Source organism: Centrocercus urophasianus, unplaced genomic scaffold (assembly GCF_019232065.1).
Source record: "Centrocercus urophasianus isolate 14NV4802_14NV808 unplaced genomic scaffold, USGS_Curo_1.0 seq_11, whole genome shotgun sequence".
Classification (NCBI taxonomy): Eukaryota; Metazoa; Chordata; class Aves; order Galliformes; family Phasianidae; genus Centrocercus; species Centrocercus urophasianus.
In genome coordinates this window covers 86,749,409-86,765,679 of record NW_024884253.1, presented here as the reverse complement: position 1 = coordinate 86,765,679, position 16,271 = coordinate 86,749,409, and the positions used below count along the sequence as shown (strand labels likewise).

At 38.0% G+C, this 16,271-nt stretch overlaps 1 protein-coding gene across 1 annotated transcript; it reads left to right on the top strand.

Moving 5' to 3' along the window:
* The first annotated feature begins 7,035 nt into the window (after positions 1-7,035).
* PRL (prolactin) lies at positions 7,036-13,386 on the top strand. Its single transcript, XM_042840008.1, has 5 exons — positions 7,036-7,063; positions 8,561-8,742; positions 9,548-9,655; positions 11,047-11,226; positions 13,195-13,386. Exons 1-5 carry the CDS (start codon positions 7,036-7,038, stop codon positions 13,384-13,386), a joined length of 690 nt encoding a protein of 229 aa, XP_042695942.1.
* Positions 13,387-16,271: the final 2,885 nt, after the last annotated feature.

Below are 16,271 nucleotides of genomic sequence, written 5' to 3'. Positions count from 1 at the left end.
ATAATTCTTAAAACAATAACAGTAATTACCTAGTCCACTAGTGAGTTCCACTGTGGCATGCCTAAGTAAATTCTTGAAACTTGTTTTACTTTATACTAAAGAATGCAATCAGTTGAAATCAACATTTTATGCAAAATAGCTCACTGATCATAGCAGAATGTAGTCATTAAAAATAAATTAAGAGATAAAACCAAATTTATGGGAAAATAAGCAAAATGTACAGACTTTTTAATCACTCCATCTTCCTTTTTTTGGGGTTGTGTTCAGTATGCCTCAGAAAGAAGCACATTTTTTCTTGTATGTAAGAAAGAACATTAAAGTGAAGCTCTTATTAGCAGTAAATGCATCCAGTGGGTCAAAATGGGCAAATATTTAAATTATTGTAAAACTCTATTTGGAAAGGACTATGCCTTACAATTTTGGAAATCAATGTAACCTTGGCCAAGTGTATAAATCCACCATCCCAAAATGATAACTGGACAGAAATTTGACAGAAGAAGCTGGCACAACTTCTCAGATCCTCAAATGTACAGCGACGCTACCAGGAGTCTATTCAAAATATTTTCCCCCTTATTTCCCTTGTCTTTACTCTTAAAATGAATAATTTTTTAGCTCTGAAAAATGCAAACACTCAGCCAGCACAAGCTCACTCTACCATTTCAAATTTATACAAAATTTGTGTAGAATAACCTTGTCATAGCAGATGTCAGATTCAGAGAATCATAGAATCACCAAGGTTGGAAAAAACCTGCAAGACCATCCAGTCCAAACGTCCATTACCACCAATATTTCCCCATCAAACCACCTTGCTTAGTACCATATCTAAATGTTACTTGAACTCCTCCAGGAATGGTGACCCTACCATCTTTGTAGGCAGCCTGATCCAGTGTCTGACCAGTCTTTCAGAGAAGAAATTTTTCCAATATCCAACCTGAACCTCCTCTGGCACAACATGAGGTCATTCCCTCTCATTCTATTGCTAGTTACCCAGGAGAAAAGGCCAACTCCCACTTTGCCACAACCTCCTTTCGGATAGTTGCAGAGACTAAAAAGGTCTCCTCAGAGCCTCCTCTCCTCCAGACTAAACAAGCCCCATTCCTTCAGTCCCTTCTCATAAGACTTATGCTCCAGAACACTCAACAGCTTCACTGCCTTTTCCATCTTTCACCAATCAAATAAACCTGGTATCAAATACCAAGCCAGCAAAAGTAGCATAACATAGTCTCTAGAAAATTCAGCTAGTGACATAATGCAGTTATGTGTGATCCAGATCAAACTTACACTGCCGGAAGTTCTGTGTCCAAGTCTGAGGCCTCCAGCACAAGAATGACATGGACCTGCTGAAGTGGATCCAGAGCAAGGTGCAAGGATGGTCAGAAAGCTGAAGAACTTCTCCTATGGAGACAGACTAAGGAGTTGGGGGTGCTGAGGCCAGAGAAGAGAGGGCTCTGGGGACACTTCATAGTAATAAAAGGAGGCATGCAAGAAAACTGGGAAAGGATTGTTTGTCACAGAGTGTGGTGATAGGACAAAGAGTAGTATTAGCTCAAATAGGGTAGGATTAGGTTAGATATCAGAAGGAAATTTTTCACTAGGAGAGTGGAAAGATACTAAAACAAGTTGTCCAGACAAGCTGTGGATGCCCCATCTCTGGAGGTGTTCAAGGCCAAGTTGAACGGGGCTCTGGGCAACCGGATCAAGTGGATAACAACTCTGTGCATGGCTGAAAGGTGTTGGAACTAGATGGTCTGTAAGGTTCCTTGCAACCCAAAATGTTCTGTGATTCTGTGATAGATTATTTGACAACATACAGATAAAACATAAGTGAACACAGAGTCACACGCTGCAAACAACATCAAGATCAATATGCAGAAGCTAGCATTTGCTTTGCTTTTTGTTAATTCCACTGCTTTTCTGGTGATTATTAGCTGAAATCCTATCTGGAATTCACGCAATATTTCATGGTGCATTCGGCAGTATGTCATCATAGTGCCAATGCTAATAAATAATTTTTGAAACAGGTTCTTCCGTTTCCTTTTTATGTCTACTTCTGAAATCACAGTAGAACTTAAAAATAAACTGAAATTCTTCCAAAGATTTCCATCTTTTTTTCTCCATATGGAACAATTTTCCCTTATGTTCTTATCTATATTTTACCAGCAGATCTCTTCACATGCAGAGATCATGCTAAAAAATTGTCCAAGATGCATTTTGCTGTTTCTGCTGAAACGAACACTCAGGGAGAATGCTATTAAAATTCTCCTACTCCCTAGATAAAGAAGAGGGAGAGGAAAATCCCTTGTTTTACAGAATCTTTGGAAACCATTTGAATTTTGAATAACAATTTAATGGACATTAGGGGGAGTAATTAGGAAAACAACAACAACAACAAAAACCCTACAACCAAAATCATTTGTCATTTGTAACTATCTAGATTGCAGATATACTGTTTACTTTCCTACTCAGATTATATTTTCCACATTCAAAACATTAAAGTTCTCTGAAGGTTTCTTTTTGATCCAGATCTAACATCTTTGTTTATTTCCAAAGTCAACCATTCAATTAAGTTGATTGGGTAACTTACTAAGCTATTCTACAAAAGGAAAACAAGAACTACATTTTCACTATTCTTATTTTATTTCCGACTCCCATATGCAAATTAGGATTGCAGATCCTGTGCATCAGAGGAGTAAAATGTTCATAGAATGTAGAGAAATTTATTTGCAAATTCACTTTTGCACGCTCAGTCATCTGAATTCATAACACAGGGATCATCTTTTAAAAGCATAGCCAAAAATTTGGAGTTTCAAATTTCCGTTTTAACTCATGTTCTGTTATTAAATCTACTTCCAGCTCAGTAAAAGATAAAATCAAGTGGCATTTCCCACTTTTCAGTTCCCCTTCTTAAAAGGAAGCATCCCACAAAGAAACTGGAAAAGATCTTCCATTCTTCTGTGACAGCTATCAGTCAACCACAACAATTTCCATACCGCAAGAAATTCAATTAATATGTAAAATAGGATCAGAGTATTTGATCTTTCAGTACTTATCAGTAGATCTGAAACAAAATGTGACAGTCTAATGCATGGCCAGTCACGTGGTATGAGATGGGCAGATAGGATTATTGAGAAATGGCCACAGAATGCTGTTTTCTGTAATATTGATACATCACATGTGATGCCTGTGAAGCTCTAGCAATGAGGTAAGACATACGTATGTAGGTCACTTCAAAAGTAATGTCTCCTATTTATTTATTTCCATGGAAACTACAACCAATACAAAGAGCACAATAATGCTATTTGATAGAAGAAAATCTCAGCTATGGATCACTGCTTTTCAACATAGTCACCACCATGAGCTATGCATTTTCATCATCCATGAACAAGAGCCTGCATGTTGGTCTCGAAAAATCAGCGCCAGCAGAGCTGATTGCTGGCCCTGTTGCCAGTGCTGAAACAAACCACCCACCACCTCACTGTGCTTACATGCATTGTTTGTTCAGCAAGCATCCATTAGTTGGTAACAATCTAATAATTTTGCCTCCATAAAAGCCTTTGAAAATAAAAGGAGCATGAAAATTTAGAAAATATCAATTCAATTAAATTCCTAAGGTAAAAGTGAAAGACAGAAGACAGAAACATACAGCTCTTCACAGCTATTCTGTATTAAGTTGTTCTAGGAAGATTCCCTTCTGGTTCTGATGCTTGTCTAGCTCTCTGCAGTGCTGTCCTGAGGTGTTCTCAGAATTAGGAGACTATTAGGAGCAAGGATCAGCTTCCTTTACCAAGTATCAGGGAACATTTTGGAGAACATAGGTACAGTTAAGTCCTTTAGAGGACATAACCCAGAACCATTTTAAAAGGAAGAGGGGGGTTATTTTCAGCTACTTTTAATTAATATTTGGACCTATTTATTTTGTCATATTTTTCCTCTTGATCCTCTTCTCTCATCTTTGCTTTCTTTTCATACTAGCAAGGAACGTTATTTAAAATCTTTATTTAAAGTACAGGTCTGGGAATCTGGATTTTTTCCCTCTTCCTGTACAGCTATGAATAAGCATCTTAACCTCTACATTAGTTCTCACACCTGATAAAAGAAATTTACCTTTACATTTACGTACTTTGTAGAGAGTTTCTTCTGTCCTTCTGCCAATGATTCTTAACTGCTGAGAATTTTATTCCATTCATGTTTGTAAAGCATTTCAGGATGAAAGGCACAAGAGAAAAGCAATGTATGTAATTATGTGGTGGAATAATTTAATTAAAACATCATGCAATGGTTTAGTATAAATTATACTATGATCTACATTTAGGGTACTTGTATCCCTTTTACAGAGCAAGAGACAGGCTTTTCTAGAACTTAAGTCACATGAGTATCCTAACTTTAGTTGATGCTTCTTCCTTCAATAATTGTAGAGGGACCCAGGCATTTTACCTCCTGCCTTTGTGAATGCCTTCCTTTGTTATCTAATCCCTGATATTAATGAAGTCTGTGTTTTATTTTGGCATTACTTATCAACTCCTCAGAATGAACAAGAAAAGCAAAGTGGTAAATGAAAGAGCAAAGGGTGAGTTGAGAAATACTTGTTCTTTTACTCACAGAACTCCTCTCACGTTATAAGACACAAGGATTTTTCAGTCTTATCTGTAATATCTTGGGTAGAGAAGATGAATTAAATCAAGAGCACAAACCATGTGTCTGTGGTTTAGAAGACAGCTATCTTTCCACCATCCATTCTAGTGTTTTGGCTGTGGCCCTGTTCTAAGTGCCTTGATCAGATTAAACTTATCTCAGCTGGAGGCAACTACTTCATGTACTCAGTAAAGCCTCAATTTCCAAATCAGACCCAGCCTCTGAACAGAACAAACTGTTCTAGAAATCATCCTAGATCTGAGAAGATATAGACTACTTACTACCAGTTCTCGTTTACTGCTGAAGCATCTCCCTTTATTGCTTTCCAGTGGCTGTCTTCCATGCTTTACCCCCTGAATCATAGAATCATAGGGGTTAGAAGGCATATCCTGGAGGTCACCGAGTCCAAAGTCCCCTGCTAATGCAGGTTCCCTATAGTAGGTTGTACAAGAAACTGTCCAGGCAGATTTTGAGTATCTCCAGAGGAGACTCAACAATCTCTCTGGGCAGCTTGTTCCAGTGCTCTGTCACCCTAAAACTAAAGTTTTTTTCTAATGTTCATATGGAACTTCCTGTGTTACAGTCTATGCCCATTGCCCCTTGTTCTGTCACTTGGCACCAGCAAAAAGAGCCTGGCCCCATTCTCATCCCTTTAGATATCTATAAGCATTGATGAGATCCACTCAATCTTCTCCAGGTTGTGTGACCCCAGGTCTCTCATCCTTTCCTCATAAGGGAGATGCTCCAGGCCCCCAGTCATATTTGTGGTCTCCCACTGAACTCTTTCCAGTAGTTCCCTGATTTTCTTAAAGTGGAGGGGCCCAGAACTGAGCACAGTACTCAAGATATGGCCTCATCAGGGCAGAGTAGAGAGGGAAAGTCACCTCCCTGAACCTGCCAACCACATTCTTTTTAATGCATCTCAAGATACCACTGGCCTTGTTGGCCACAAGGGCACACTGCCAGTCCATGGTCAACCTGTTGCCTACCAGGACATCTAGGTCTTCTCAGCAGAGTTCCTTTCCAGCAGGTCAGCCCCCAACCAGCACTAACGCAAGCAGTAAGAAAGGTCTACCTTTTTTCTCCTTTCATAGAATCACAGAATTGTAGGAGTTGGAAGGAACTTCCAGAGATCATCTAGTCCAACCACCCTGCCAAAGCATCACATTAACACAGGAAAACGTCTGGTGGGTTTTGTTTATTACTGCTTCAAAAAGCACAGCCATAGTTACGAAATAATGGGAGATTCAGGATTATACACATACCTGTTCCACATGTACAGAACAAGTTGTCTAGAGGCAAGAAAATTCATTAACACTGTATACCTTATTCATTATGATCATCTAATTTAGAAGGTCTTTTCGTGGATAAATGCATCTGAGAAACAGATGAGAGATTACGCATTTGCTAACATATTCGTGCAGATGAACCTCACACAACAAGAAAACAGGGCCAACCTGCTGAAGCTGGGTTGCAGATTACCACAGACACATTAGATCAGGAATCAGATTCCACTGATTACGACAGCATATACTGTGATTATGGTGGACATGAACACCTTTTACGCAAAGAATTTTCATATATAGAAAATGATTTCATGGTTCAGGAGCTTTTAAAATAATGCTGATTTAATTACAAAATGTTTATGATTAAACAGTAAGCATACAAATTCTTCCTCTTTGTTGTTACCAATTATTACTTTTTAAATGACAACTGTCCCTATTTCTCAACTTATCCTTAATACCAGTTATATCATGATCTATTGGTATATAATATCCTTTTTAGCTGTATGGAGACAAACACACAGAATGCTGTATCTGTAACACTACTTATAATAATGACCTGTCCTTACAGAAGCCTCCATTCACATGCTCTGGATCAACTTGAGTACAATTCCTGTTGTTTCTCTTACTGTAGAAACTGTATTGTTTCCTTTCCAGAAATAGCTAGAATTTTAACATTGGAGGGTGAAGTGACAAGGAAGAAACAGAAGATATCTGCGGGCAGGGAGAACAACATTTTATAAACATAGAGGAGAACAGTCTCAGAATTGACAACTGGATCTTTCAAGGATCAGTGGCATTTGCAGCTAATTCAAGGCAAAATTTTGGCTTTCTCTTCATCCAGCCATACTCAGCATCCCACAACTGAAATTGTTAATGAAATTTGCACTCACAGTTGTTTTTTTTTCTTTAAAAAAAAAAAAAAAAAAAAAGCAAGTATTGAATATGAATGTGGAAGAGAGGCAATTTGATGTTTGTAATTACCGAGGTAAACTCCACAACCTGCTGAATGTATGCAAACTGGACCCCGGATGGTGTATATAAATCTGACATGCAGAAAGTAAGAGCAGGTATTGAGACTTCTTTCTGGTAGAGCAAGTCATCACAGAGAATCCCTACCATGAGCAACACAGGGGCTTCATTGAAAGGTAAGACTTTTGCTATTCACTGTCTGATAACTCCTATGTTCAGGTTTTGACTGAATTAAGAAGAAGCTGAAGGAAAACAATTCTAGAAACTAAGTTATTCCAGACTCTCTGTTTTCCAATAGTGGTGAAGCTTGCCTCCTCCTCAAATTTTAGTGTTCAGACCTTGGCACTAGAAGGGAGCTTGATCCTCCCTTTATTCAGTCTTTGGTCTCTTGGATTACCTTTGAACTAAGCAGTGTCACAGAAAATTGACTTGAAGGATCTGATACACGCACACAAAAGACTGGACTCTAACTGCTCCACTACTCACATCACTGGTCAGAAGGCAATGACTTAAAGTCATCATCCACAGAGTCCAGAATCAGTTGGATCATTTTGAAGTAAATGATTTCATAATCACTTTTAACTGTCTAAGCCAACAAGTCTTGAGTTTTCTTGTTCATAGAATCATTCCCCAGAACACTGTTCTAACCGGAGGAGATTATTCATGGAGGAGGAGAATATTTTACTTCAATAATGTGTAAATGGGCAGACATTTCTTGAACTGAGAGCTAGAAAGAAATCCATCATGTGATAGCATGAGAGACAGTTCTGGTGATTTATAGAGTATATTTGAACTTTGACGTGAGAGTGAATATAGTGAACCAATGCATGTAGCAGGTCAATTTTGAGAACCAAAACTCAGAGCACAAAACGGTATTCTTTGAATAATTACATCCATTTACCAAATATTTGCTTTTAAAGTTTTCTATTGTTTTTCTCTGCATTTTTTGTTTTGCTGAATTGAAAACTTGACACTGTTATTATTAAAACTTTTTAGCAGATCAAGTTCTGTCTCTTAGGTAATGAGAAGGCCCTTGTATCAGTTTCAGAAGTTCAGGAGAAAAGTTGAATATTGCCTGTTTTCTCTAGCAGTAGGTAATTTAGGGTTAAATTCTAAATAGCAAAGCAGCACAAATGCTGGAAGTCTTCTGAAAGAACTCCCAGGACAATCAAAACCTTTAAAAAGTGACCTAACCGCCTTCCCACAAAATTAATTTGAATTCCAAATGTTTGCAAAGAAGGAAAGGACCTGTGGGAGGAAGAGAGAAAACCAAAGCAAAAAAAAAGAGAGAGAGAGAGAGAGAGAGAGAGAGAGTAATCTACTTTCTAAAGAAGTTTGTTTTTCTTTCTTTCATTTATCATTACATAATAAAGTCAAGCACAATAGATAGAGATTTTGGAATACAGTGTACCGTAACACAGGTTACCATGTCTCCTCAAACCCTGTAGAAAGTTCTGCTGTACAGGTAGAATGATGGAGGGTAGAAAGAATAATCTAAGGACAGTGCTTTCATCTTCTGTTTATTTTCAAGAGTCAGCACATTGGATACTCTGAGCCATGTGGCTGAGCAAAGCCAACATCCCTGCATGCTGATCATTTGCCTCTGACAGCTATTTCCAAATGCTTGCTTGCATCAATATGTTCCCATTTTGGTTTGTTCCAAACCTGAACAGGTTTGTTGCTGGCGGTTCTTCTGGTGTCCAACATGCTTCTGACCAAGGAAGGAGTGACCTCCTTGCCAATTTGCTCCAGTGGATCTGCCAACTGCCAAGTTTCCCTTGGGGAGCTTTTTGATCGGGCAGTTAAACTTTCGCACTACATACACTTCCTCTCTTCAGAAATGTTCAATGAATTTGTAAGTACTTTCTATTTTCCTGGGAGTGAGAACATGCAAAATCCAGTTCAGTATTTTTTGAGCACAAACATACTCATATATGAAACTTTTAAGTACGTAAACAAATATGACTGCAGCATAGACAGTGATCATAGAATCATAGAATGGCTTAGGTGAGAAGGGATCTTAAAGATCATCAGACTCTGACCCCACTGCTATGGGCAGGGCTGCCAACCACTAGATCAGGCTGCCCAAGGCCTCATCCAACCTGAGCTTGAACGCCTCCAGGTGTATTATGCTTTCATAATATAGTCCTAAAGGTGGCTTACAGTGCTGGCCATTGCTAAGATCCCCAACATTCTAGTAAAAGATACAACTTTCCGATCATTCGTTATGTATGAAACAAGTTTGTGTTTCTTTAACTATAAATACTCACCTGAAACTTGTGACCTTTACAGAATAAAAGTAGTGATAGAATCACAGAATCATAGAATCGCTGAGGTTGGAAAAGACCTTCAAGATCATCGAGTCCAACCAGAACCTAACCATAGTACCCCAACTAACAACCCTCTGCTAAATCAGGTCCCTGAGCACCACATCCAAATGGTTTTTAAACATATCCAGGGATGGTGACTCAACCACCTCCTTGGGGAGCCTATTGCAGTGCTTCACAACCCTTTCTGTAAAGCAGTTTTTCCTGATACCCAACCTAAGCCTCCTGTGGTGCAACTTGTGGCCAAAAGCAATGGAACAACAATAGGTTAGTATAGTGTTTGAATTGCAGCTCTTATTTATATCAAAAATACCTCTCCTTTATGATCTGCAGGATGAACGCTATGCTCAGGGTCGGGGTTTCATTACAAAAGCTGTTAATGGCTGCCACACTTCCTCCTTAACCACTCCTGAAGATAAGGAGCAAGCACAGCAGATTCATGTAAGTCCTACATCTAATGCCAATGACTATGAGATGAAGTGTGGGGAAAAAAAAGAGGGAGGAAAAAGACTAGAGAGGGGGCAGGCAGAGACAGAGGGAAGTCAGATTTTTTAGAATGAAATAAAGCCAGAAAGAGGAAAGCTCCAAAAAGCCAAGACATCTGCAGATGTTAAGTTTCAGACTATACAAGACCAGTGACTCATTTTTCTGTATGTTGCTTTCAGACATTGCATCTTACTTCCAATTACAACCTAACCTCATGGAGCAAAGCCAGTTATTGTGCTTCTCCAGTATTCAGAATGCTACAAGCTCTGAACATTATTTTAAAACACTTTATATACAAGTGTAACAAACATAAAAATACATTGGCGATATAGTGAATATTGTATGTAGGCAAAGGAAAATGGTTTACTGGAACTGAAGACACTGACATTACCTAGAAAATGCTAAATACATATTTTTGCAGTTAACAGAAGGCAAAAATGGTCACATCATCATTCAAAGACAGAGACCTTAGTGTAAAATACTGCAAACTACTTGCAAAGAGAAACCTGTACGTACGTCAATTAAATAATGACAGACTTAAAAATGAAGACAGTCTTGTTCAGCCTATGCTCACAGATAAAATTTGAAAATACCCTGAAGAAAAAAAAAAAAAAAAAAAAAAAAAAAAAAAGTAAGCACAGGTGTATGAATGTGAATGTATCAGGGAGAAATTTTTATCAGTTTCACAGCAGTAATAGCCTTGCAGTGCCAGTATAACCATCTGGGTATATAAAAAGTCTGGTTGTGTTCAGATGCAGAGTATCCAGCAAAGAAAAAATGGTTGAACATTACCATAACCATAAGCTTTATGAATTTTCATTTGCCCACAAGGAAGAACAATTTTCAAAATCAGAGAGCTATTGCTAGAAGCACCGTTGTTCAAAGGGGAAGGCAGATGAGTTATGCAGAAGTAATAAAAGCTATTTAGTGGTTAACAATAATTTCCATTTTCCATTCCATACTAAAATAAATGAAAATCGTTGGATTATAAATTGTTCATTAAAATCAGATAAAATTTTTCACTTTTTTTTTCCAGGGTTTTTTTTTGTTTTGGGTTTTTTTTTGGCAGAGACATGAAATATAGTTCTGCCTACTAGTTTGTAAAGTGGAGAGGATTTATAGATATTTTCCATACAATTACTGTAACTGTACTAATATTGCACACAATAACAACAGCAACATATATCAAAAATTGCACTGAGATATCTAAAATAGGGCTGCAGGGAGTAGTCAATGGAGTAAATTCCCAAATTTCTGCATTTGAGGACATTGCTTTAATTGCCTCCTAATGCTGCCAGCATATAGCCTTCCTATTTTAACTACCTTTTCTTAACATGGATGACCAGCATGAAGAGCTACTGAATTTGATACTGGGAGTGCTGCGTTCCTGGAATGATCCCCTGATCCATCTGGCCTCTGAAGTGCAAAGAATCAAAGAAGCTCCAGATACCATCCTCTGGAAGGCTGTAGAGATTGAGGAGCAAAACAAGAGGCTTCTAGAAGGAATGGAGAAAATAGTTGGGCGGGTGAGTATTAGGTCCTTACAGTCCTTCCAGCCTATTGGTGTAAAGAAGCCATGTGCAGTGACTGGATCTCTCTACTCGGAAGAGGAAAGAGAACAGTACACAAGAATGGGGGGGCGGATGGGGGGTGGGGAAGGGAGATAAGATAGCTGAAAAGTTCTCAGATTCAGCTATAACTTTTTCTGCCCTCTTGTGATTTCTAAAAAGAGAACATGATGCGATTGTACAGCATAACACAACATAACTCTCAGTCCTGCTGCAAGAGAAGGTGTGATCATCAGAACTGGAAACCTTCATTCCACCTTTGGGCATTTTTGATTTTCAAATTTGTGAAGCATGTGTCTGTGTTTTTTCACATAGTGAAAAACATCCACATCCACACAGTGATTTTTCACATCCACATAGTGATGGGTGTTTATAAGCTTATTTCTATTTGTCTGTACACATGTAGGTATTGTGTATAGCTTTTGGAAATGGACAGTATGTTTAGGACTGTTCTGGAAGTCTGGCCTATTGTGGTGGTAAATAACAAAGTCCTACCAGTCTGGTTCAGTCTCCAGTTCCACCACACTGGTTCTTTGGAACTATGAGTCTGACTTGGTTGCCCCTATGCTAGGAGACTTAGAAAACAAGGCTGTTGTTTGACAAAAGCCAAAGTTGAATACTCCTTGTTATCAGCAATTGATCAAAAAGCTCTCTTGAATAAAATCAACTCTGGCCTGTTTATTTTTAAAGAGGCCCTCGGCATCATACATCATTCTGTCAGTGAGCTATATGTTAATAGGAAGTTCTCAGTTCACCAGCTTTTGCTTTAGAGCAACTGAATAGCATTAAGAGCGCCACCATCCCTGTATCTACCATCTTCTGCTGGGGTACACATCATTTCTCTCTTTTATTTTGGTGTCTATTTTACTCAGAAACCTTATCCCATTCAGGCCACAAATGCATTTATCAGTGTAATCAAGTACGTCTCTATCCCGTATCCAGGTGTAAAAAGGTGGGGATCCAAGACAACAGCAGAAGACAAGCGCTGCTACAGTTATACTGTCACCACCTTCTCATTCACAATATTTACTGAAGAAGGAGGTAGAAGACAAGATTGGAAAATTAATTAGTGTCAAACATGTTTTTGAGTGATTGCAGACCTATTTTTCTTTTTTATTTCTTTTTTTTTTTTTTTTTTCCATTTGCTTAAACTGAGTGAAAGAAGTTTCACAGATATTCTGCTTATGAATTCACAAAACATAGCTTGTGAAAAATAAGATTCACCAGTACCACTAAGCACAGATTTCCTTCCTCCTATGAAGGGTAGATTTCTGTGATGTGAGAAAATGAATTATTGCCTCTTTCAAAAGAGAAGACTTAAACCAATCTTCACCTTGGATTCTAGCTCATTACGCAAGTTCCTACACGTAGCTTTCTAGCATTAGAGGTCACTATATCAGTCACAGCTTTTATTGTCTTTCTGTTTTTTCTTCAGTGGTATACAAAAATGAGAGATTTGCCTGGTAGCACGTTCTACAAGGCTGCATGTATCTGAGAGACCACCTAAGAGACGCACTGAGGCAAAGCTGGAGACACAAAGAAGTTCTAAGAACAAGTGCTTACAATGACTTTAAGGTGGAGGAAGCCAAAAAGAGATGCCACTGATGAATCCAGGCACAAAGGAAGGTTTGATATATCTGCAAAGTCTAATTCCATTAGACATTGCTAACAAACTAGATCTAAGAACACTGACAGCTAAGCTTACAAATTTTAAGGAAATAAACTGAAATATCTGGTGGAAATTCAATCAAAATCTGCTTGAGGATATATAGAACACTATACAGAACAAAGGGAGCCATAACAGGAAACACTTTACAAGCTGTACACTATTAACTAGCGTTCCTCAAGGCCAATATTTCTTAATTCTCTGTTCTACACCCAGTCAGATTGATTATCATCTCTTACAGTACGATTATGTCTCTCTAGATGCATTCTGGCGATGCTGGAAATGAAGTTTTCTCTCAGTGGGACGGCCTTCCATCCCTGCAACTCGCTGATGAGGACTCCAGACTCTTTGCTTTTTACAACCTGCTGCATTGCCTCCGCAGAGATTCCCACAAAATCGACAACTATCTTAAAGTCTTGAAGTGCCGCCTAATCCATGATAACAATTGCTGAGTACCTCTGGGCTGCATCACTCACTGCAACCATTCCTCATGGTGTTCTTGTTGCTTTGCCACTTTTCACTGCGAACTTTATGGAAAGCCATAAGTTGTACGGCACCGGGATCATCAGTAACTTTCAGGCATGCTTGTGTGAATTCTGGCTGCAACTATTAGTGCCGTTTATGTTTTTGTGTTTAAAATGCTGTAAGTCACTTGTGTAACAAGAATAAACTTCTCTGCCTAATTTCCTCACTTAGTAGCATTTCACTGATAAGTAGATGATGTAGATACAAATAAAGATATTATTAAATACAAAATCACATAAAATCAAGTAGTATCCGTGAACAAAAAAATAGCTGGGATGGCTTACACCTCCAGCAAAACCTTTTCCTTTTGGATCTCGTCTCCAACTACTGATAAATAACAGGATATCTTGCTTTCATTTCTTTCTCCATGACTTTAAAAACAGGGAACAAAAGAGATAGGACATCAAAGCAAAATATTCACCTATCACAACAAATTACCCTAGACCGAAACTATGGGCTGAAATGCAAGATATGCTGATACATGTTTTCAATCAGGTACAAAAACTGCCTTGAGTAGGGGACAGAAATGTAAGAAAGCCTGGCTAACAGAGCCACTGATTCCATATGCAGTGTACAGAGCATGAAGACACATCTGGAATTTTAAGAGCAGATCCATATTTCTCTATTGACTGTCTGGGGAAAAAAGCATTTCCAAAGGAAATCTCATTACTTTAAGTGACTACCTGAGGGCAAAAGGAACCAATAGGTTTCAACTAGTAGGTCCCAGTAGGAAGTGCAAGGCATCCAGTCAGGATCTTATCCACCTACTCTCCACATTCCTCACAAGTGATGTGGTGGTTGCAGATGCCCAGAAAACTTGCTAGCTATAAACAGGCATTAGCTGAGCTAAACTGTCTGCTGTCCTGAATCCAAAGCATCTCCATTCATTTTGTACTTAGTCACACCCAGTTTTCAAAGTTTGCCTTTTGAAACACAATTAAAGCATCATAAAATAACAAAATTAGCACAGCCCTAGTAGTTATTTACCTCTATATAAATGTCCATATACACAAAATGTACGCAGTAATAAATAGGCACTATGTAAATAATGTGTAAGAGATCAGATAATACAAACAGCTGAAAAGGTTTGATTTCAACCATCTTCAAAAGGGATAAAATGATGCTTGCAATTATAATCATATATATGCATACACATATGTTTATTATAGTCTTTTAATCTGTTCAAGTTTTCAATTACTGATTTCTTCAGACTTTATCTGGGTAAGTGTAAACCAAGCCCATTTTTAATGTAGGCAAAACCATTTGCACAGCAAATTCCTTGTTAGACAATCACAACAGACAACTTTCATAAATTCCAAAATACACAAAATTTGTGGCACACACAGCAGCAGTTTAACAACGCACAGCTGTACATCAACACAGTCATGGAAGCAAATGGTAAAATTTGCCAAGCAAAATGCAAGTGCCCAGACTGGAATTTAATGTGATAATAATATTCAATTTTCTTTTAAAATGCCAGTTGTTAAAAAAAAAAAAAAAAGAAGAAGAAAAGAAGGAAAAAAAAAAAAGCATTTTAAAGGGACAAAAAAAAGAAGGAAAAACTCCTTTATAATTATCACAAGTGCTTAGAATTACAGTGTGAGTTCTTATTCAAAAGAAAACATGAATAATGGGACAGCTCTGTATTGAGCTGGAGAAATGATTATGTCTCACTGAGTAAACTCCTACCTCAAAATCTCTTTGCAATTCAAAAGCAACTTGATTAATAGGGCAGACATTCATAATTTTACACTTATATGACTAGATCTAAAACAATTACTTTCATCAACTGCCTAAAAATTACAGTGCTAAAACAATTGTTTAAAACTTGCATGCACTGGTTTTATTCAAGCTTGTTCTGGTACAAATATGTGTTTTTAATTTCATAAAGAAGGATAGAAAAGAATGGCAAAAAAAAGATTCTAAAGATCTGAAAAGCAAGTGTTTAGCTAAAGAGGTATTTAAAGCTGATTTGGTTAATATTCTGAGTCATCCCAGCTGTCATAGAGACACAAAGCTGCTGAACCCCACGAGCACATTGAAAGCTACCCCCTCCATTGTCAATTGGCACAGACAATGCCTCCAGAATGCAGTTGCTGCTCTGAATGTTCAGACCACAAAACAGGCAATTGGCAATTCTCCTTTTTTCAGAAGCTAGTAAAGACAGTGCATTCTTACCTCACTGATACTTTGTTGATTCGCACGCGTTTGTAAGACCTGAGCAACCATTGTCTTTCATCCAATAAAAACAGTTACGTAGCCAATCTCTTATTTTATACAACAGTGAATTCACGAGCATGTTATTTCAAAGTGAAAGAAACTGTGACCAATTAGTCAGAGTTTTATTCCAAATGTGTTAAATTCTAGATATGCAGAATTTCAGCATTCAAAACATCTAGTTTTCTGATTATTTATTCAATACCCAGACAGGTGATATTTAAATATCTGCTGCTTTATTTATTCCTGTCCATTTAAGATGGCTTAGCGACGGGAGTAAAGGCAAGGAAAGGTCCACACGGCTGAAATACAGGCTCAATTCTGGTTCCTTTAAAAATGATATTCGAGCTTCCACAGATGGCACTAAATTTGAGATAAGACCTCATGACATGAAATCTAAATGGTATGAAGGTCAAAGTAATTTATCACTGGGGGCATTTATCACTGAACACAACAGAGCAATAGGGATATGCAGAATGAAAATCTAACTTATATTCATGACTTGTATCCAGAGTCCAGGATTACAGCCAACCTTTGGATCAAACAAAGAATTTTGCGGTTGATCTTAAAGCCAATAAGAGAAGATTAAACTGAC